Source organism: Rhinoraja longicauda, chromosome 8 (genome assembly GCF_053455715.1).
Source record: "Rhinoraja longicauda isolate Sanriku21f chromosome 8, sRhiLon1.1, whole genome shotgun sequence".
Lineage (NCBI taxonomy): Eukaryota > Metazoa > Chordata > Chondrichthyes > Rajiformes > Arhynchobatidae > Rhinoraja > Rhinoraja longicauda.
The window spans coordinates 48,075,519-48,099,003 of NC_135960.1; the positions used below are offsets into that span (position 1 = coordinate 48,075,519).

At 44.6% G+C, this 23,485-nt stretch overlaps 1 protein-coding gene across 1 annotated transcript in view; it reads right to left on the reverse strand.

The window, feature by feature from the left end:
- The window catches only part of galnt13 (polypeptide N-acetylgalactosaminyltransferase 13), a 177,450-nt gene that overhangs the window by 43,537 nt on the left and 110,428 nt on the right, over positions 1 to 23,485 (reverse strand). Inside the window, exons 5-8 of the mRNA XM_078403868.1 lie at positions 20,241 to 20,448; positions 17,608 to 17,778; positions 10,275 to 10,392; positions 4,450 to 4,630 (exon numbers count right to left, since the gene is read on the reverse strand). Of these exons, the coding sequence (XP_078259994.1) occupies positions 4,450 to 4,630; positions 10,275 to 10,392; positions 17,608 to 17,778; positions 20,241 to 20,448 (678 nt within the window). The remainder of the gene's footprint in view (positions 1 to 4,449; positions 4,631 to 10,274; positions 10,393 to 17,607; positions 17,779 to 20,240; positions 20,449 to 23,485) is intronic.

A 23,485-nucleotide genomic window follows, 5' to 3' on the forward strand; every position in this document is an offset into this window, starting at 1 on the left:
TCCATATATATCCACATTGTGAAATATCCGCATTGCAAGATGTTGCACATTGCTTTTACATGCACAGAACACCAACAATCTCTAGGGTTATTGTTTATACCATAGTGTGGCACAGTGTGGAGCACCCGGTGAAAACCCACGCGGTCGCAGGGAGAACATACAAACTCCGTACAGACAGTACCCATAGTCAGGATAAACCCGGGTCTCTGGCGCTGTAAGGCAGCAGGTCCACCGCTGCGCCATCGTGCCGCCATATTGATATTTTAACAAACTGTTCTGCTGCCATCCATGGGCCGAAGATCCTCTTTCTACGTAGAAACAAGGAACTGCAGATGCTGGTTAGGCAAGGAAAGACACATGGTGCTAAAGTAACTCAGTGGGTCAGGCAGCATCTCTGGAGAAAAGGATGGGTGATGTTTCGGGTCGGGATCCTTCTTCAGAAGATGGCTAGGTAACGTTTTGGTTCGGGACCCAGTTTCAGACCCTGTTTCTGTGCTGCATCTCTAAATTAAACTCCCCCAGATTCTGTCACTCACCAATTCAATTTGAGTAGAGACAGTTATTGTGCTTCATGTGAAGAAAACATGATTTATGTCTGTGTCATTATTCTTTAATTCTGACAGCTTTCACAAGTACCACATAGTTGATTCAGAACTGCTGTTTCATTATGAACCTCTCAATGAATCTCATTCATTCAGTTATTTGTTGCACAGCGTGAACAAATTTGTTCATTTCATTTCGTAGGTTATGTCAACAATACACGAGAGACCACAGTGTTCGTATCCATCCTTCAATTATGCTTCTGGAAGGAGATGAATTCTTACCATCGGCAAGGATTGTGTGGCAAGGCTCACTAACAGACAAGCACACTTCAGAAGATTTATTACTTTCCATTTTTTGACAAGACTTAACTGCTCCATATCAAATCTAAATTGCTGTAGTAACCATTTTGGAACTGCTATCTTGTTCAGATAGGGAAAAAAGGGATCGAGCAGGTTATTAACCACTGGAAATTTGGACGGAGATCTGCCAGAAGGAATCAATCCAGAGAATTATGGTGATACATTTTGGAAGTTAAGAGGAAAGAATAGAGTAAATTTAGAGTAAAGTAAGTTTAGAGCAATGGCATGGTGGCGCAGCGGTATAAATTTATTCAGAATAGACTATTTTATTCACAAGACCCATGAAGATTTTATGCAGGAGGCAAACAACGTATCAAACATGTCCCTTTGAATAAATGGTCCCTTTGGTTAATATTATTGTTCAAAATATGGTCTCCTTTACAATGGAGAAACCTCAGGGCAGCGGTAGAGTTGTTGCCTTACAGGGCCACAGACCCGGGTTTGATCCTGACTATGGGTGCTGTCTGCATGCAGTTTGTACATTTATTCAGAATTTTTTTCAGAATAGATAATTTTATCCACAAGACCCTGAAGATTTTAAGAGGCAAACTCAACATATCAAACATGTCCCTTTGAATAATATTTATGGTCCCTTTGGTTAATATTTTTTTATTTAGAGCCTAACACTGTTGTTTGCTTCCTACTGCATGCTTTCTTTTAGCTGCTACAATTGGCAGCACAGTGGCGCAGCGGTAGACAATAGACAATAGGTGCAGGAGGAGGCCATTCGGCCCTTCGAGCCAGCACCGCCATTCAATGTGATCATGGCTGATCATTCTCAATCAGTACCCCGTTCCTGCCTTCTCCCCATACCCCCTGACTCCGCTATCCTTAAGAGCTCTATCTAGCTCTCTCTTGAATGCATTCAGAGAATTGGCCTCCACTGCCTTCTGAGGCAGAGAATTCCACAGATTCACAACTCTCTGACTGAAAACGTTTTTCCTCATCTCAGTTCTAAATGGCCTACCCCTTATTGGAGTTGCTGCCTTATGGCGTTAGAGACTCGGGTTCGATCCTGACTACTGGTGCTGTCTGCACGGAGTTTGTACGTTCTCCCCGTGATCGTGCGGGTGCTCTGGTTTCCTCCCACACACTCCATAGATGTGCAGGTTTGTAGGTTAATTGGCTTCGGTAAAATTGCACATTGTCCCTAGTGTGTGTAGGATAGAGTTATTGTGCGGGGATCGCTGGTCAGCGTGGACTCGGTGGGCCATAGGACCTATTTCCAAGCCATATCTCTAAACTAAACTAAACTAAACTAAATGGCAGAATCCTTAGGAGCATTGATTCACAGAGGGATTTTGGGATGTATGCCCATAGCTCCCTGAAAGTGACAACGCAAATGGATAGGGAGTTAAAGAAGGCGTATGGCAAGCTTACCTTCACCGGCCGAGGAATGGAGTATAAAGGTCGAGTAGTCATATTGCAGAAATATGAGATTTGATTTGGCCACGTTTGGAGTATTATGTGCGGTTCGTTGTTTTACTACAGGAGATATGCAGAGGCTTTAGAGAGGGTGCAGGAGGTTCACTAGGATGTTGCCAGATTGGAGTCTATTGGCAATAAGGAGAGGTGGAAGAGTCTCGACCCAAAACATCACCTTCCAGAGATGCTGCCTGACCCGCTGAATTACTCCAGCATTTTGTGTCTATCTGGAGGTCAGACAAGTTTGCATTGTTTTCTCTGGAGCATCGGAGAATGAGGGGAGACCAGATAAAAGTTTAGAAAATTATGAGAGGCATAGATTTGGTAAACAGTAGAACTTTCTTTCCCCAAGGTGGAAATGTCAAATACCAGAGGGAATATCTATGAGGTGAGAGGGACAAAGTTTACACTGGAATTTAGAAGGATGAGGGGGGATCTTATTGAAACATATAAGATAATTAGGGGATTGGACACATTAGAGGCAGGAAACATGTTCCCAATGTTGGTGGAGTCCAGAACAAGGGGCCACAGTTTAAGGATAAGGGGTAGGCCATTTAGAACGGAGATGAGGAAGAACTTTTTCAGTCAGAGAGTGGTGAAGGTGTGGAATTCTCTGCCTCAGAAGGCAGTGGAGGCCAGTTCGTTGGATGCTTTCAAGAGAGAGCTGGATAGAGCTCTTAAGGATAGCGGAGTGAGGGGGTATGGGGAGAAGGCAGGAACGGGGTACTGATTGAGAGTGATCAGCCATGATCGCATTGAATGGCGGTGCTGGCTCGAAGGGCTGAATGGCCTACTCCTGCACCTATTGTCTATTGTCTATTGTCTATTGAGATGTACATGTGTTTTCTTTGACACAGAGGGTGGCGGGTGCCTGGAACACACAGCCCGGGGATGGCGGTGGAGGAAGATATGGTAGTGGCGTTTAAAAGGCTTTTAGATGGGCATGTGCTTAAGCAGGAAATGGAGGGATATGGATCATGTGCAGGCTGAAGGGTTTAATTTGGTATCATGTTCACCATGGACACAGTAGGCTACAAGGCCAATTCCTCTGCTTTATTATTTTGTGTTCTATTATTGCACAGTGCATGGCCTAAATGGTCTGTCCTTGTTTTAGTGTCCACTATTATGCCATTATAGTGGCATTTCCATGATCTAAACCCATAAACACACTGAGGGAGTCAAATTACATTTGGTGTGATCAGAGGAATCTACAACGTTGGCACATTACAGGTCAGAAATAGTTTTTAACTCGCAGGAGCTCTGCACTTCCAATCTTTATCAGTAAATCCAACATTGATTCTGCAAACAAGTAACCGTGATTGCAAGAGAAACTTGCAAACCTGCGTACACAATATGACCAGAAAGAAATTAGTTTGCTGAAACAGATTGTGTAAAATAATTCTAAAATCTAAATCATGTCAAATCATGAATGCTGCTCTGGGTAGAGGGAGTTCATAAGTTCACGTTATAGGAAAAAATTAGGCCATTCGGCCCATCAAGTCTACACCGCCATTCAATCATGGCTGACCTATCTTTCCCTTTCAACACCACTCTCCTGCCTTTTCCACATAACACCCTTACTGATTGGGAAGCTCTCAACCTCTGCCTTAAAAATACCTAATGATCTGACCTCCACAGCCCTGTGTGGCAATGAATTCCACAGATTCACCACTCTCTGACGAAAGACATTCCTCCTCATCTCCTGTCTAACAGTAAGCCTTTTATTCTGAGGCTGTGGCCTCTAGTCCTAGACTCTCCCACTAGTGGAAACATCCTCTCCACATCCACTCTATTCAGTGCAGGAGACTGACGGGTGATCTTATAGAGATGTATAAAATCATGAGGGGAATCGATATGATGAATGCACAGGGTCTTTTACCCAGAATAGGAGAATCAAGAACCAGGAGACATAGGTTTCCGTGCCGTATGACTCTATGACCCCATCAGTATATGGGGCTTGGTGGAGTTTCAAAGCTATATTCCTGCTCATGTACTCCACCGACCATACTGCCTACCTCAGTCCCTGCCTCTGTGTGGGACTAGTGTAGATGGGGCATCTCAGTCGGTATGGACGAGTTGGGCGGAAGGGCCATTTTGGGGCTCTAGGACTTTCAGACAGTACCTGGTGATATAATGTAGAAGAAATCTTTGAAGTCATCCATCCAGACCTCTGCTAGGCGTCGATTGTTCTTGTTGATGATATGCCCGGTGCCACCAGGAAATGTGTATGGGGTGGCTTTTCGGAACACATGACCAACGTGAGAACACGTAATGATCTCCAAAGAGCCACCGCACTGCCATATCTGGGAACAGACAAAGAATCAGTGTTTTATTTCATCATTATCCATTCACCATAATCACCTTTGTGAATATAGAACAAATCACCAGGGGTATCCATTTCGCCCATTGCAGTAAGGATGTGGAAGTTTTGGAGAGGATGCAGAGGAGGTTTACCAGAACGCTGCCTGGACATAGTGGGCATTAGCCATCAGGAGAGAATGGACAAATCCAGGTGCTCCGGTTTCCTCCCACACCTCAAAGATGTGCGGGTTTGGCGATTTACAATCGGCCCTCTGTAAGATTGCTCCTAATGTGTAGGGAGTGGGATAACATAGAACGAGTGTTGACGGGTGATCGAAGGTTGGTGTGAACTCAGTGGGCTGAGGGGCCTATCTCCGTGCTGTATGACTCTGTGACGCTATCAGAGTATGGGTCTTCATGTAGTTCTCTACTCTACCAATCTACTCCAGTCCCACCCGCCGCCATTTGGCCTATATCACTCTAATACACTTGTATGCATGAGCATATCCAAACTTATTTTAGATGTTGTTATAGTATCTTGCTCAACTAGCTCCTCTGGCAGCTCATTACATATGCCTACCGCCCTCTTGAGTGAAAATAATTGCTACTCAGGTTCCAATTAAATCGTTCCCCTCTCACCTTAAACCTATGTCCTCTGGTTCTTGATTCCCCTATTCTGGGTAAAAGACTTTGTGCGTTCACGCTATCTATTCTGCTCATGATCTAATAGACCTCTACAAGATCACCCCTCAGCCTCCAGCTCTCCAAGGAATAAAGTGCTAGCCTGCTTAACCTCTCCCGGTAGCTCAGGCCCTCAAGTCCTGGTAATATTGTCATAAATCTTCTCTGTACTCTCTGCTGCGTAATGACATCCTTGCTATAGCAGGTATCACAAAATGCTGGAGTAACTCAGCAGGTCAGGCAGCATCTCAGGAGAGGAATGGGTGACGTTTCGGGTCGACACCCTTCTTCAGACTGCTATAGCAGGATGACCACAACCGAGAATCATGTTCACTATAAGTGCACCCTCGACAATATCTTGTGCAATTAGGGTTGCCAACTGTCCCGCATTAGCCAGGACATCCCGTATTATGGGTTAAATCGGTTTGTCCCGTACGGGACCGCCCTTGTCCCATATTAGTAGGGTTGCCAACTTCCTCACTCCCAAATAAGGGAGACAGGGTGACGTCACCGCCCCGCGCCCCACGGAACCTCACCCAGCCAGCGGCCACGTGCTCCCGCTCCACCAATGGCGGTCTCCCAGGCTGGGAGGCAGGTTGCTATGCAACCTCCATTAGGCGGCGTCCGGGCCTCCGAAACTAGACTGTCCGGAGCTAAAATGTCGGAAACCTAGAGTGTTTTTACTTAAACTGTCAGGACCTACAACATCGGGGCCTACAGAGTTGGAGTCTATAGCATCTGGGCCTAGAGCGCCCACTAATATTACGGTATTAGGCCCGGAAGGGCGCTGTAGGCCCGGACGCTGTAGGCCCCAACACTGTAGGCCCCGATGCTGTAGGTCCTGACAGTTTAGGTCCCGACACTCTAGGTTTCCGACATTTTAGCTCCGGGCAGTCTAGGTTCGGAGGCCCGGGCAGCCGCCATTTAAGGGAGATTGCGTAGCAACCCGCCTCCCGGCCTGGGCAGCCGCCATTTGGTGGAGCAGGACCACCTGGCCGCTGGCTGGGGAGGTCACGTGGGGCGCAGAGCGGTGACGTCACCTTGTCCCGTATTTGGGAGTGAGGAAGTTGGCAAACCTATGTGGAATGTAACATAACATTCCGTACTCAAAACCCTGACTGATGAAGGTCAATGTACCAAAAGCCTTCTGGACCATCCTATCTAACTGTGACACCAACCCTGTGACATATACCTTTAAACCTTTCCTATTCATATACCTGTCCAAGTCCTAAAACGTTACATGGCACATATTAACTCCTCACACACCAGATAGAGATTTGAGCTTTAAAAGATACATCTCTATAACCTATAGTACAGAAGATTACATTGAATGAGCATTTGACAGCACTGGGCTTGTACTCGCTGGAGTTTAGAAGGCTGAAGTGGGACCTCATTGAAACTTACCAAATAATGAAAGACCTGGATAGAGTGGATGTGGAGAGGATCTTTCCACTGATGGGACAGTCTAGGATCAGAAGGCACAACCTCAGAATAAAAGGAGGTACCTATAGAAAGGAGATGTGGAGGAATTTCTTTAGTCAGAGGGTAGTCAATCTGGGGAATTCATTACCACAGACAGCTGTGGAGGCCAATTCATTTGGGTATTTTTAAGGCGGAGATTGACAGATTTCTGATTAGTATGGGTGTCTGGGGTTAAGGGGTGAAGGCAGGAGAATGTAGTTGAGAGGGACAGATAGATCAGCCACGAAATATGAGGTTCTGTTCCTCCAATTTCCGGTGGGCCTCACTATGGCATTGAAGGAGTTATCAGTGTAACTGTAGTTATCAGTAGAATTTGTTACACTTTAGATAGGGACTATGGCATCCCCAACTTAACACAAAGAATAGCTGACCTTTCGTACTCTGATTAAATTGGAAATGAAATATATAATTGAACTGCAAACCACACCATTTAATGCCACTGAGGCTCGATCCATCAGGAACTAAGGTTGTGTTTTTTGCAACTTCCTTCCTTTGAGATTTCCAAACAATTGTATTACATTTTTTGCTGATCCACTGAGCTTTTATAAAAGAAAATGACAAACTTGTGCACAATTTCATTTGTAGTGACATTAAACTTGCTGGAAAACATACTGTAGAACATCGAACAGTATCGCACGGGATCAGGCCCTTTGGCCCACCGTGTCCGTGCTGTACATGTATTTAGTTCAGTTTATTGTCACATGTACTGAGGTACAGTGAAAAGCTTTTTGTTGCATGCTATCCAGTCAGCGAAAAGACTATGCATGATGGGCCAAATGGCCTAATTCCGCTCCTATAACTTATGAACTTATGAAATGCCAAATACACTTTGCTTTTTTTTTAGAGTTGTCATAAACTACAGTTTCCATGGCAATGGAAATTGCTGCCAACTAGCCTTGGGAGTTATGATAATATCATACATGGCTCTTTCTTACTTCATGAACATCACTGTCCTTATTCAACCAGAACTCAGCAGGTAACATTCCCAAACAACTGAAGAAGCTGTCCGAAAAATAATCCTATTTAGAAGAAACCAATTACATTCATGGAGATGACTGCTAACTCCAAAGTCTGGTCAATATGACAGAATAGATTCAGCATTATCCTTCAAGACGCCTTTCGAGAAGACAAGCTACTGATTAAAATCACATTTCCCGTCAAAGATTATAGTTCAGCCTAAATGACCTTAACAGTAATTAACAGGTTACACAAACCTCCATTTCTCTGCCTCTTTAACAAACTATTTTTTTATTGATTTTATGCAGCAATAATTCAACAGGATGACACATTAAAGGTTCCATTTTTGATCTGGTATTTCGATTAAATGTCAAAGACAAGAGGGCACAGTTTTAAAGTGAGAGCAACAAAATTTAAAGATGTGCAGGGCACGCTTTTTTTAACCTAGAGAGTAGTGGGTGCTTGGAACGCACTGCCAGGGGTGGTGGTGGAGGCAGGTAGTCACAAGACTTTTGGATAGGCACCTGTATATGCAGGGAATGGAGGGATATGGATCACATGTACATTATTCCAGTTATCCTGTATCTGTACACTATGGACGACTTGATTGTAATCATGCATAGTCTTTTCGCTGACTGGATAGCATGCAACAAAAAGCTTTTCACTGTACCTCAGTACATGTGACAATAAACTGAACTAAATACATGTACAGCACGGACACGGTGGGCCAAAGGGCCTGATCCCGTGCGATACTGTTCGATGTTCTACAGTATGTTTTCCAGCAAGTTTAATGTCACTACAAATGAAATTGTGCACAAGTTTGTCATTTTCTTTTATAAAAGCTCAGTGGATCAGCAAAAAATGTAATACAATTGTTTGGAAATCTCAAAGGAAGGAAGTTGCAAAAAACACAACCTTAGTTCCTGATGGATCGAGCCTCAGTGGCATTAAATGGTGTGGTTTGCAGTTCAATTATATATTTCATTTCCAATTTAATCAGAGTACGAAAGGTCAGCTATTCTTTGTGTTAAGTTGGGGATGCCATAGTCCCTATCTAAAGTGTAACAAATTCTACTGATAACTACAGTTACACTGATAACTCCTTCAATGCCATAGTGAGGCCCACCGGAAATTGGAGGAACAGAACCTCATATTTCGCTTGGGCAGCTTGCAGCCCAGCGGTATGAATATTGACTTCTCCAACTTTAGATAGTTCCTCTGTCCCTCTTCCCCCCCTCCCTCCCCTTCCCAGTTCTCCCACTGTCTTCCTGTCTCCACCTATATCCTTTCTTTGTCCCGCCCCCCTGATATCAGTCTGAAGAAGGGTCTCGACCCGAAACGTCACCCATTCCCTCTCTCCTAGATACTGCCTGACCTGCTGAGTTACTCCAGTATTTTGTGATACCTTCGATTTGTACCAGCATCTGCAGTTATTTTCCTACACAACTGATAACTACAAATAATTGTATAAATAATTGTAATTATAATTTTATTTGTTCATGATGTAACTATGATACATCCACTGATTTTTAAAAACACAGAAATGTAGGATTTGAATACTGCTGTCTTTACTCAATCACTAGCATTTTTATTGCCCATCAATTAGTTGTTTGTTTGGACTTTGTGAGAAATAAACTAAACAGGGATATCTTTGACATTCTTGAAATTATTTCAGTTTATTCCAAAAGGGTTAATATGAAGGAGTTGGGGTGGCACAGAAGTAGAATTGCTGCTTCACAGCGCCAGAAACCCGGGTTTGATCCTGACCACGGGTGCTGTCTATACGAAGTTTGTATGTTCTCCCTGTGACTGCGTGGGTTTTCTCTGGGCTGCTCTGTTTTCCTCCCACATTCCCAAAACGTATGGGTTTGTAGATTAATTGGCTTCAATGAAATTGTAAATTTCCCTCGTGTGTAGGACAGTGCTAGTGCGTGGGATGATCGCTGGTCGGCGAGGACTTGGTTAGCTGAATGGCCAATGTCTTCATTCTGTGATACACCTACACAAACCCGAGGGGCATCTATGCTATAAAGGCCACCCACTGACAATGATGCCCTTAATTCCATGAAAAACAATAGTTATAGTGTCATGTAGCGTGGAAACAGGCAAATCCGGCCCAACTTCCCCAGGCCGACCAATATGTCCTATCTAACACCAGTCCTACTGCCTGCATTTGGCCCATATCATTCTAAACCTATCCTATCCATGTACCTGTCTAAATGTTTCTTAAACAGTGTGATAGTACCTGCCTCAACTACCTCCTCTGGCAGCTCGTTCCATACACCCACCCTATGTGTAAAAAAAGTTGCCCTTCAGGTTTCTATTAAATCATTCTGCCATGTTACCTTAAACTTGTGTTCCCTGGTTCTTGATTCCCTTATTCTGGGTAATAGTTATTCTATCTAATCCCCTCCACGCACTCACCACCCTCTCTTCAATGTCCAATTTAATCTCTTCAATCTTCATATTTAAAATTATTTATCATATCAATGTAAACATTTGAAATAAAATGAAAGGTTTACTCACCCTAAAAGACATCTCCAGGTTCTCTCCACCCCAAATATCCATTCCTGCATCGTAAGTTCCAATCTCTTCAAAATAATCCCTGTCTATGGCAAATAAACCACCTGCCATAGTTGGGGTCCTAATGGAAAGACGAGGAGCCACTTTTAATTGCAATACATTAAACATCAATTGTGGGTGTACACATCAGATTTATGATCACAGCATTTGTAAATCTCCCAAAGAAATTCCTGGAGATGATTTTGCAGGTTCATAAATTCTAGAAGCAGAATTAGGCCATTCGGCCCATCGTCTACTCCACCATTCAATCATGGCTGATCTATCTTTCCCTCTCAACCCCATTCTCCTGCCTTCTCCCCATAACCCCTGACACCCTTACTAATCAATCTCCACCATAAAAATATCCATTGACTTGGACTCCACAGCCTTCTGTGGCAGTGAATTCCACAGATTCACCGCCCTCTGACTAAAGAAATTCCTTCTCATCTCTTTTTTTTATAGGTTCATCCTTTTATTCTGAGGCTGTGGGCTCTCCCACTCGTGGAAACATCCACTCCATATCAACTCTATCCAGGCCTTTCATCTTACATCTGTAAGGTTTACTGATGCTTAGAAATCTATCTTTGCTGCCAGGATTTTCCTCTGCCTGAATTGATGGTTGGATCAGAGTGTGTGATTCTAGGATTACAGTGTAAATAGATAACTCTCACTCCTACTTGACTGGCACCAAAATGCATCTTTAATTCTTACCTATTTGTTACCCGTCTTATAAATAAATACTGCAGTACATGCCAGGAATAAAATATTTGTTTAGTTTATGTCAGAACAAACAAAGTGCTGTGGATGATGTACTGGAAACATTGCATTGATACTGATTAGAGCAGAATATTTTCCAGGAAGGAACAAGAAGAATGCTATAAATATTAAAAAGAAACAAGCCTTTAAATAATGTGCAGGCACTTTGTGTTTTATGCGCATTTGAATTATGCGTTTTTTGGAATAATGAGCTGGTTTAATTAAAGCCTAATTTGACATGTTTGTATTTTTGAAACAACGCGCTCAAATTTACACCTGGCAGTGAAGTCGTGTATATGTTTAATTTACATGTTTTTGAATTACGCTCTGCTTTCTCAAGAACGTAACCCCAGTGTAAAACGTGAGGTGCACCTATTTGAGGCAGTTTATCTTTTGCTTGGATATCCTTCAGAACATTGTTCACTTTGATTCAGAGTCATACAGCATGGAAACAGGCCCTTCAGCCCAACCTTTCCATGCCGACCAAGATGCCCCTAATCCCACCTGCCCGTGTTTGGCCCATATCCCTCGAAACCTTTCCTATCCATCTACCTGTACAAATGCCTTTTAAATGTTGTTATAGTACCTGCCTCAACTACATCCTCTGGCAGCTTGTTCCATATACTCACCACCCTCTGCATGAAAAAGTTGTTCCTCAGGTTCCTGTTAAATCTGTCCAATTTTACAAACATGGCTTTTGGTTCTTGATTTCCCTGCCCTGGGTCAAAGATGTGCATTCACTCCATCAATTCCACTCATGATTTTATCCACCTTTACTTTTAGTGAGGAAACAGGCCCTTCGGCCCACTGAGTCCACGCCGACCAGCGATCACCCAGTACACTAGGGACACACTAGGGACAATTTACAATTGTACCAAAGCCAAATAATCTACAAATTTACACGTCTTTGGAATGTGGGAGAAAATCGGAGCACCCAGAGAACACCCATGTGGTCACAAGGAGAACGTACAAACTCCGTACAGACAACGCCTGTAATCAGGATTGAACCCGCTTCTCTGGCGCTGTAAAGCAGCAACTCTACCGCTGTGCCGCTGTGCCACCCCAAATCCAATCCGAATTAATGTGGTAATGCATTCTGTGATGGGAAGAACAATAACCTGATTGTGATATATTGTTATGAAATGCCTCAACCTTTTCAAAAATTGCACCATAAGGCAGCAACTCTACCACTGTGCCACTGTGTCCTCTGGTTCTTGATTCCCATACTCTGGGTTTAAAAAAATACCCTTTATCCCAGCAATTCCCCTCATGATTTTATAATAATAATAATAATAAGCATTTATTTTATATAGCGCTTTACCAGGTGCTCAAAGCGCTTTACAAAAACAGTCATAACATAAAAACAAACAGACAAACTATCCTGACGGAGAAGCGGCGAACAAACAGCGCCAGCGTCCTCTCACGTCAGGGTCCGGCAGTAGACAACAAAAAGCACAGGACACACAGATACAATTTGAACACAAACAACCATCACAGTGATTGCTCCAGGCACACCCTCACTGTGATGGAAGGCAAAAAATAATCACCCCTCAGCCTCCTGCACTCCAAGGAATAAAGTCCTAGCCTGCCTCTAACCTCTCCCTATACCTCAAACCCTCAAGTCCCAGCAACACCCTTGTATATCTTCCCTGCATCCTTTCCAGCTTAATGACACTAGGACCACCCAGGAACAATGCCTGGAACTAGAGGATTGTAAATGGATTTATTTTAATGGAAAACATAGCAAAGCACAGACCTCCCACTATAATTTGATGGAGCAAAGATTTACGAATAGATTTGGTGGTAGAGAAATTCAATTTACACATTCGAGCATGCTCTTGGAAATACAGTAATTGTCTCAAATGTATTTTCTTGGCTGAAATACATCTATGTTTCTACACATCAAACAATGATTTTGTTATAGATCAACACATCAGGTGACAGGTTGTACATGTTAAATTCCAGGAAAATCTTCAATAAAATTCACACTTATACATTTCCACTGTAGCAGATACATGTGGAATGAACATAGAAACAGTGATGACCCCTTCTCCCATCTCCAGCAGAACCCCTCCTCTTGGACCCCCCGGCTGGCCATCTGCCTTCACTAGACCTTTTCATTTCTAACTGCTGGTGGGACATCAACTGCCTCAAATTTTCCACTCCGCTGACTTACTCTAACCTCTCCCCTCCTGAACGTACAGCCCTCCGCTCACTCTGCAGCAACCCTGACAGTTATCAAACCCGCTGACAAGGGAGGTGCCGTGGTAGTCTGGCACACTGACCTAAACCGGACTGAGGCCAGACGACAACTCGCAGACACCACCTCCTACTTATCCTTGGACCATGACTCCACAGATGAGCACCAGGCCTTATCTCTAACACCATCACTGATCTCAGCACTTCCGGCTCTCTGCCCTCTAATGCCTCCAACCTTATCGTTCCCCAGCCCCGCACGGCTCGATTTTACCTTCTCCCCAAAATCCAAACAGAACTGTCCTGGCAGACCCATTGTTTCTGCCTGTTCATGTCCTACTGAATTAATTTCCACCTACCTCGACTCCATCCTATCCCCCCTGGTCCAAACAATCCCTACCTATATCCAAGACTCCTCACATGCTCTCCGTCTCCTCAACAACTTCCGTTTTCCAGGCCCCCACTCCCTCATCTTTACTAAAGATGTCCAGTCACTCCATTCCCCAACCATGAGGGTCTTAAAGCCCTCCGTTTCTTCCTCGACCGCAGAACCAGCCAATTTCCACCTACCAATACTCTCCTCCGCCTAGCGGAGCTGGTTCTTACCCTCAACAACTTCCCCTTTGACTCCTCACACTTCCTCCGAATCCAAGGCGTAGCTATGGGCACTCGCATGGGCCCTAGTTATGCCTGTCTCTTTGTAGGGTACATCGAAGAAGCCCTGTTCCAGACGTACACCGGCCCTATCCACGAACTCTACCTCCGCTACATTGATGACTGCATTGGTGCTACCTCTTGTACCCATGCTGAATTCACTGACTTCATACATTTCACCACTAATTTCCATCCTGCTCTTAAATATACATGGACCATCTCCGACATCTCCCTACCGTTTCTGGATCTCACCATCTCCTTCACAGGAGACAGACTAGTGACCGACATCTACGACAAACCTACTGACTCCCATAGCTATCTTGATACACTTCTTCCACTCTGTTTCCTGTAAAAACCCTATCCCCTACTCCCAATTCCTCCATCTATGCCGCATCTGCGCCCAGGATAAGGTGTTCCATACTAGGGCATCGGAAATGTCCTCATTCTTTAGGAAACGGGGGTTCCCCTCTTCCATTATAGATGAGGCTCTCACTAGGGTCTTCTCTATATCATATCATATATCATATATATACAGCCGGAAACAGGCCTTTTCGGCCCTCCAAGTCCGTGCCGCCCAGCGATCCCCGTACATTAACACTATCCTACACCCACTAGGGACAATTTTTTTTTTAACATTTACCCAGCCAATTAACGTACATACCTGTACGTCTTTGGAGTGTGGGAGGAAACCGAAGATCTCGGAGAAAACCCACGCAGGTCACGGGGAGAACGTACAAACTCCTTACAGTGCAGCACCCGTAGTCAGGATCGAACCTGAGTCTCCGGCGCCGCATTCGCTGTAAAGCAGCAACTCTACCGCTGCGCTACCGTGCCGCCCTATCCCGCAGCTCCGCACTTGCTCCCCCTTCCCCCATTCATAACAAGGATAAAGTCCCCCTTGTCCTCACCTTCCACCCCATCAGCCATCACATACAACAAATTATCCTTCAACATTTCCGTCACCTCCAACGGGATCCCACTACTGGCCACATCTTCCCATCTCCTCCCCTTTCTGCTTTCCGCAGAGAACGTTCCCTCCGTAACTCCCTGGTCCATTTGTCTCTTCCCTAAACCACCCCCTCCCCAGGTACTTTCCCCTGCAACCGCAGAAGATGCAACACCTGTCCCTTTACCTCCTCCCTCGACTCCATCCATTCCCAAACAGTCTTTTTAGGTGAGGCAGAGGTTCACCTGCACCTCCTCCAACCTCATCTATTGTATCCGCTGTTCCAGATGTCAGCTTCTCTACATCGGTGAAACTAAGCGCAGGCTCGGCATTCATTTCGCTCAACACCTCCGCTCAGTCTGCCTTAACCAACCTGATCTCCCGGTGGCTCAGCACTTCAACTGCCCCTCCCATTCCCAATCTGACCTTCCTGTCCTGGGGCTCCATTGTCAGAGTGAGGCCCAGCGCAAATTGGAGGAACAGCACCTCATATTTCGCTTGGGTAGTTTACACCCCAGCGGTATGAACATTGACTTCTCTAACTTCAGGTAGTCCCTGCTTTCCCTCTCTATCCTTTCCCCAGTTCTCCCTCTATTCTTCCTGTCTACGACTACATCCTATCTTTGTCCCGCCCCCTCCCCTGACATCAGTCTGAAGAAGGGTCTCGACCCGAAACGTCACCCATTCCTTCTCTCCCGAGATGCTGCCTGACCCGCTGAGTTACTCCAGCATTTTGTGTCTACCTATGATTTAAGCCAGCATCTGCAGTTTTTTTCTTCAACATAGAACATAGAGCAGTGGAGTATGGCACAGGAACAGTGCAGTACAGTGCAGGGACAGTGCAGTACAGCACAGGGACAGGCCCTTTGGCCCACAATGTCTGTGCCAATCATGATGCCAATACCGTCTCTTATCTACCTGCTTATCCCTGTGTTCCCTGTGTATTCATGAGCCTATCCAAGAGACTCTTAAATGCCACTATCGTATCTACCGCAACCACCAATCTTGTTCGTGCTTTCCAGGCATTTACCACGCGCTGTGCAAAAAATTTATCCCGCACATCTCCTTTAAACTTTACCCCTCTCATCTTAAAGTTTTGCTCTCTGGTATTTGATTTTTCCACCCTGGGAAAAAGGTTCTGATTATCTACCCTATCTATGCCTCTCATAATATTATATACTTCTATCAAGTCTCCCTGCAACCTCTGGTGTTCCAGAGAAAACAATTAAAGTCTGTCCCATCCTCTCCCTGCAGCTAATACCCCCTAATCCAGGCAACGTTCTGGAAAACATTCTCCGCACTCTTTCCAAAGCCTCAACATCTTTTCTGTAATGGGGCGACCAGAACTGCATGCGATATTCCAAATGTGGCCTAACCAAAGTCCTACAAAGCTGCATCATGACTTCCTGACTCTTGTACTCAATGGACCGACCTATGAAGGCAAACATACCATAAACCTTGAAGATAGACACAAAAAGCTGGAGTAACTTAGCGAGACAGACAGCATCTCTGGAGAGAAGGAATGGATGATGTTTTGGGTTTTAACCCTTCTTCAGACTGACGTTTTGGGTCGGGGCCCTTCTTCAGACTGACGTTTTGGGTCAGGACCCTTCTTCAGACTGACGTTTCAGGTCGAGACCTTCAGACTGATATTTCGTGTTGGGACCCTTCTTCAGACTGAAGTTTCAGGTCAGGACCCTTCTTCAGACAGACGCTTCGGGTTGGGACCCTTCTTCAGACGCATTGCCACTTTTAGGGAGCTATGGACGTGGAATGCTTCTAATCTATGGACTCCAGTTCAGATCCTGTTTGGAGGTTCAGACGCCATTGAGATTGGTTGGCATCTGTTCTTCAAAGCAGATGAAGTTTATTTTATTTTCTGGAAATATGCTTTTATTTTGACTTGAGAGAATGGCCCAAAAAAGAAAAATCACCAATTTAATGTGGTCAACAAGTACTTCTGTACACTGAGGGCAGTAGAAATGTAGAGCTTGAATCTCCAAACAGAAATGGATGTTTAATAATGTTATACAAAAGAAGATTAAACGAGGAAATGTAAGCTTTGTGGAGTGCATGACATATTTGCCGTGACCTATGTTTAATTCCCTTCCTCATGGTCCATAAGTTCATATATCATTGGAGCAGTATTAGACCACTCAGCCTATCGAGTCTACTCCACCATTCAATCATGGCTGATCTATCTTTCCCTCTCGACCCCATTCTCCTGCCTTCTCCCCATAGCCTTTGACACCCTTACAAATCAAGAATTTGTCAATCTCCACTTTAAAAATACCCAATGACGGGCTCCACGGTCATATGTGACAATGAATTCCACAAATTCACCACGCTCTGGCTAAAGATGGTGAACTGAAGGATATTCACATACTTGTGACGGACCTGAAGAAGTGTCATATTCTAACGTGTATGAGAGTCTCGTACTCCTGAATATTTGTGCTGGGAATTGCTGGCAGTTTTCAGGAAATGCATGTCATTCATTTCATTTCTCTCACTGCAGATCAACTCAACAGATGGCAAACCATTGTACAGTGACAGTTTTATCTTACAAGAGTAAAACCTGTTAAACACAACTGTTAAATAATTTCTTCATCTTATCCTTTACGAGAAAAAGGAGAAACCAAGAAAACGATTTGGAATAGGATTCAGAAATCGGAGGTGCAAAGGGGCTCGGGAGTGCTGGTGCAGGATTCCCAAAAAAGTTAATTTGCAAGTTGAATCAACACTTACCTAACGGAAATGGTTCTGTCCCCTTTTCGACGGTCCATCTCTCTCTGGGGGACAGGATACCAGCGGAAGTTTAATTTCCAGTTAAAGCCACCGTACGTCATGTCAGAGCCTGCCATATATTCAAACGTATCGTCACTGATCACATCTATAATTGGGCAGACCACCGTTTTTCTGTGTAGGAAAAGAAGCTGTAATTAAAGGCAAAGATTTTGAAAATTGTCATTTTATTCAATACCTTTTGCAGCCCAGTCTACACGTAATCTGCCGCTCGTGCCTCAGCATGTAAAACCCTTGCCATTAGGTGCGGATGTAACATCATAAATATCAATCTTCGGATGAACTAAAGATTGAATCTAATGGTAAATCTAATCTATATGTAAAAAATGTATTTCACTGCACCTTTTGTACACATAACAATATGAAGAACCATTGATCTGTCCGACATATGTGGACCCTTCTTTAGGCTGGAAAGCCCACAATCAGTCTGAAGAATGGTCCCGACCTGAATCATCACCTATACATGTTACAACGGAGTAACAGGGAGTGAGCTGGAGATATTGGGCGCTAGGAGTGGGCCAGTAGGAGGGTGAATTGGGGTATTGCTTCCAGCACCGACAAGGTCGGCTGCAGAAGGGGCCCCTGTGGCACAAAGATGGCCGGGCGAGGAGAGGAGAGGAGAGGAACATCGGTTCACAGGAACTGCTCCAGGACATCGAGTGCGAGGGCTGACTGGACTGGACTTTAAATAATGGAGCCAAAGCGTGGCGGCGCCAGCATGTGTAATATATGCAAAAAGAATTTCACTGTGCAGTTGCACATGTGACAAATAAAGTACCATTGAACTATTCTCCAGAGATGCTACCTGACCCGCTTAGTTACTCCAGCACTTTGTGTCTTTTTTGTAAACCAGCATCTGCACTTCCTTGTACCAAGATATATGTGAAGGCTCTGTGGTAATATTTCAACGTGAAAGAAATGTTTCCTTGGTATCCCAATTGATGTTTATCTCTCAGGCAATATTACTTACATGTTTCCTAGGTGATTAGATATTTCTGGTAATGCCGTCGTGGAAATATGAAGTCTAAATTAATTTACTAATTTCCTTCCTTATAAAAATGGTTCTACTTCAAGGTATTTTCCTGACTGCAGGGTCAGTGGGAATGTCCTAACGTTATTAATTGATTGAATTGCATGGAAACAGGCCCTTCAGCCCACTAAGTCTATGTCGACCATTCATCACCCGTTCACACTAATCCCTTCTTCTCACCCACTCCCTGCACACCAATTTACAAAGGACCTGTCAACCTACAAACCCGCATGTCTTACTGATGTGGGAGGATCTGCAGTTCTTTATCTCTCTAACTTCATATTATCAAGGCTTATGGCAGGAACTAAGATAAACTCCCATTTAATACTCTTCTTCTTATCGCGTCCACATCACAAGATTAGACATTGTTCACACTTCTTTACACACTTCTCGGCATCTGCATACAATGGCGTCTTGCCCCTCTTGCGCTTCATGCGCTTCTTGTGCGTGGTGGTGGAAAGATTGGTGGAAACAGGGCCGCGACGTGAACGCTCTTTCCAACAAATGAAGGGATGGCAAAAGACTTTAGATAAGCACCACGGCGCAATTTCAAATGATCATAGCCTTAGGAAAATAAATGAGGCTGAATAAAACAACTTATGAAGTCTGAAAAAGTGGCCCAACCTGAAACGTTACCTATCCATGTTCTCCAGAGATGTTGCCTGACCCATTGAGTTACCCCAGCACTTTGTGTCTATCTTTAAAACAACTTGTTCTTAGTTTAAACATGATGCTTTGGGAGCCCTTACATTTGATCTCGTTGTAAACACACACAACACTTATATGACTTTGTAGAAATTAGTTTACTTTACTTTAGTTTAGTGACACAGTGGGGAAACAGCCCCTTCGGCCCACCGAGTCCACACCGACCAGTGATCACCCCGTTACATTAGCACAATCCCACACATCAGGGACAGTTTACAATTTTTCCTAAAGCCAGCCTCCAGACTGTTGTACTTCGTGGTCCGGTACCTGTTGTACCTTTAGTGACTCTGGAAGGACCACAAGTACACTCGTGTAAAAGGTTACATTGCTGGAGCTCAATTCCAGGCTGTTTATTCCGTGGCCACCTGCATCCAGAGTGACCGCCTAATCACACCAATCACTTATATACACAGCCATACAAAGTAGTTCTTGGATACACAAAGTAGTCCCAACAATATCACAACATCCCCCTTGTCTTATATATTACAACACAGACCTGTATGCCTTTGGAGAGTGGGAGGAAACCGGAGCACCCGGGGAAAACCCACGCAGTCACAGGGGGAACATACAAAGCCCGTGAACACAGCACCCGTAGTCAGGATTGAACCCAGGTCTCTGGCGCTGTGAGGCAGCAAGTCTAACGCTGCATTACCATGCCGATCAATATAATAGAATAGAATAAAATCTATTTTTCTGTCCCATGGAGCAAAAACCTAAGATCAGACTCAGTCTATCAACTGTTGTAAAATCAAATAATGGTTAAGGAATTTTTTTTTTTTTAAAGAAATCATACAATGCACATGTATTATTCGCTACTGATAGAGATATCAATGCAGCATACCTGTTTTCTTTTATTTTTGCCAGCAGGGGTTCAAGCCAGCCGATAGTGCATTCACAGTGCGCATCTAAAAAAGTAATGACCTGGCCCTTTGAAGCAGCTGCCCCACGAAGCCTGGCACGGATCAATCCCGAACGTTGCTCCATTCTAATAATCTTCACTGGAATTTGCAAATTCTTGACATAATTCTCCAAAGGTTCCTTCAAAAAATCTGCAGAGAAGGGATTCAAAACTAAGAATAACACAAAATGCTGCAAGAAACTGCAGTCGCTGTTTTTTTAGGAAACAAATTTACTCAACGACAAAAAAAGAGGGAAGAGGACATGTGATCCAGCAGTAGAGTTGCTGCCTCAGAGGTCCAGAGATCCAGAGTTCGATCCTGACTGTGGGTGCTGTCTTTTTGGAATTTGTACATTCTCCCGTGACCTGCATGGATTTTCGTCGGGAGCTGTGTTTCCTCCCACACTCCAAAGACGTACAGCTTTGTAGGCTAATTGGCTTGGTAAAATTGTGAATTGTCCCTAGTGTGTGTAGGATAGTGTTGGTGTGCGGGGATTGCTGGTCGGCCTGGACTCGGTGGGCCATAGGACCTGATTCCGTGCCATATCTCTAAACTATCTCTAAAGCAAACTAAACTAAAAGTAACATTAGCAAATTTGCAGATGACACAAAGCTGGGTGGCAGTGTGAACTACTTCGGGAGGAGCCAGCGCTGCCGTCGCAGCTGCGGCTTGCCTGCAGTCCGTCTGTCTTTTGTGTTTTTTGTTGTTTTTGTATGAATTGTAGTTTTAAGCCCACAGGCCCCCTGGGTGGGGGCCGACATCGGGAGCTCCGGCAGCGGCAGAGGCAGCGTGTTCGCCCGCCCCGAATCGCGGGGCTTGGGTCAGCCCACCGCGGACCTTTCACCGTCCGGCGCGGCCTGGAATAGGCCGTGGACCTTTCACCGTCCGGCGCGGCGCTCCAATGTCGGGAGCCCCGACGTGGCAAGTTCAACAGCCTGACCTCGGGAGAAGACGGCAGGGAAGAGAAAATACATTTTGGCCTTCCATCACAGTGAGAAGGGACTGGAGGAGACTCACTGTGATGGATGTTTCTTTTTGTTTGGTGTTAGTGTATGATTGTATGTGTTATTGCATTTTTATTGATTATTCTTATTGGTCTTAGTGTTTCAACTGCGGGTAATGTTTCATTTCACTACACATTTATGTGTATGTGACAAATAAACGACTATTGACTATTGACTGTGAAGAAGATGCTATGAGGTTGCAGGGTGACTTGGACAGGTTGTGTGAGTGGGTGGATGCATGACAGATGCAGTTTAATGTAGATAAGTGTGAGGTTATCCACTTTGGTGGTAAGAATAGGAAGACAGATTATTATCTGAATGGTGTCAAGTTAGGAAAAGGAGACGTACAATGAGATCTGGGTGTCCTAGTGCATCAGTCAATGAAAGGAAGCATGCAGGTACAGCAGGCAGTGAAGAAAGCCAATGAATGTTGGCCTTCATAACAAGAGGAGTTGAGTATAGGAGCAAAGAGGTCCTTCTGCAGTTGTATAGGGACCTAGTGAGACCGCACCTGGAGTACTGTGTACAGTTTTGGTCTCCAAATTTGAGGAAGGATATTCTTGTTATTGAGGGCGTGCAGCGTAGGTTCACTGGGTTAATTCCCGGAATGGCGGGACTGTCGTCTGTTGAAAGACTGGAGCGATTAGGCTTGTATACACTGGAATTTAGAAGGATGAGCGGGGATCTTATTGAAACATATAAGATTATTAAGGGATTGGACACATTAGAGGCAGGAAACATGTTCCCAATGTTGGGGGAGTCCAGAACCAGGGGCCATAGTTTAAGAATAAGAGGTAGGCCATTTAGAACGGAGATGAGGAAAAACTTTTTCAGTCAGAGTTGTAAATCTGTGGAATTCTCTGCCTCAGAAGGCAGTGGAGGCCAATTCTCTGGATGCTTTCAAGAAAGAGCTAGATAGAGCTCTAAAGGATAGCGGAGTCAGGGGGTATGGGGAGAAGGCAGGAACGGGGTACTGATTGAGAATGATCAGCTATGATCATATAACAACATATAACAACTACAGCATGGAAACAGGCCTGTCCGGCCCTACCAGTCCACGCCGACCATTCTCCCTGACCTAGTCTCATCTACCTGCACTCAGACCATAACCCTCCAATCCCCTCCTATCCATATACCTATCCAATTTACTCTTAAATAATAAAATCGAGCCATCCTCCACCACTTCCACCGGAAGCCCATTCCATACAGCCACAACCCTCTGAGTAAAGAAGTTCCCCCTCATGTTACCCCTAAACCTTTGTCCCTCAATTCTGAAGCTATGTCCCCTTGTTGGAATCTTCCCCACTCTCAAAGGGAAAAGCCTACCCACGTCAACTCTGTCCGTCCCTCTCAAAATTTTAAAAACCTCTATCAAGTCCCCCCTCAACCTTCTACGCTCCAAAGAATAAAGACCCAACCTATTCAACCTCTCTTTGTAGCCTAAGTGCTGAAACCCAGGCAACATTCTAGTAAATCTCCTCTGTACCCTCTCCATTTTGTCGACATCCTTCCTATAATTTGGCGACCAGAACTGCACACCATACTCCAGATTCGGCCTCACCAATGCCCTGTACAATTTCAACATTACATCCCAACTTCTATACTCGATGCTCTGATTTATAAAGGCAAGCATACCAAACGCCTTCTTCACCACCCTATCCACATGAGATTCCACCTTCAGGGAACAATGCACAGTTATTCCCAGATCCCTCTGTTCCACTGCATTCCTCAATTCCCTACCATTTACCCTGTACGTCCTATTTTGATTTGTCCTACCAAAATGCAGCACCTCACACTTATCAGCATTAAACTCCATCTGCCATCTTTCATCCCACCCTTCCAAAAGGCCCAAGTCTCTCTGTAGACTTTGAAAATCTACCTCACTATCAACTACTCCACCTATCTTAGTATCATCTGCATATTTACTAATCCAATTTGCCACACCATCATCCAGATCATTAATGTAAATGACAAACAACAGTGGACCCAACACAGATCCTTGGGGCACTCCACTAGACACTGGCCTCCAACCTGACATACAATTGTCAACCATTACCCTCTGGTATCTCCCATTCAGCCATTGTTGAATCCATCTTGCAACCTCACTATTAATACCCAACGATTTAACCTTCTTAATCAACCTTCCATGTGGAACCTTGTCAAATGCCTTACTGAAGTCCATA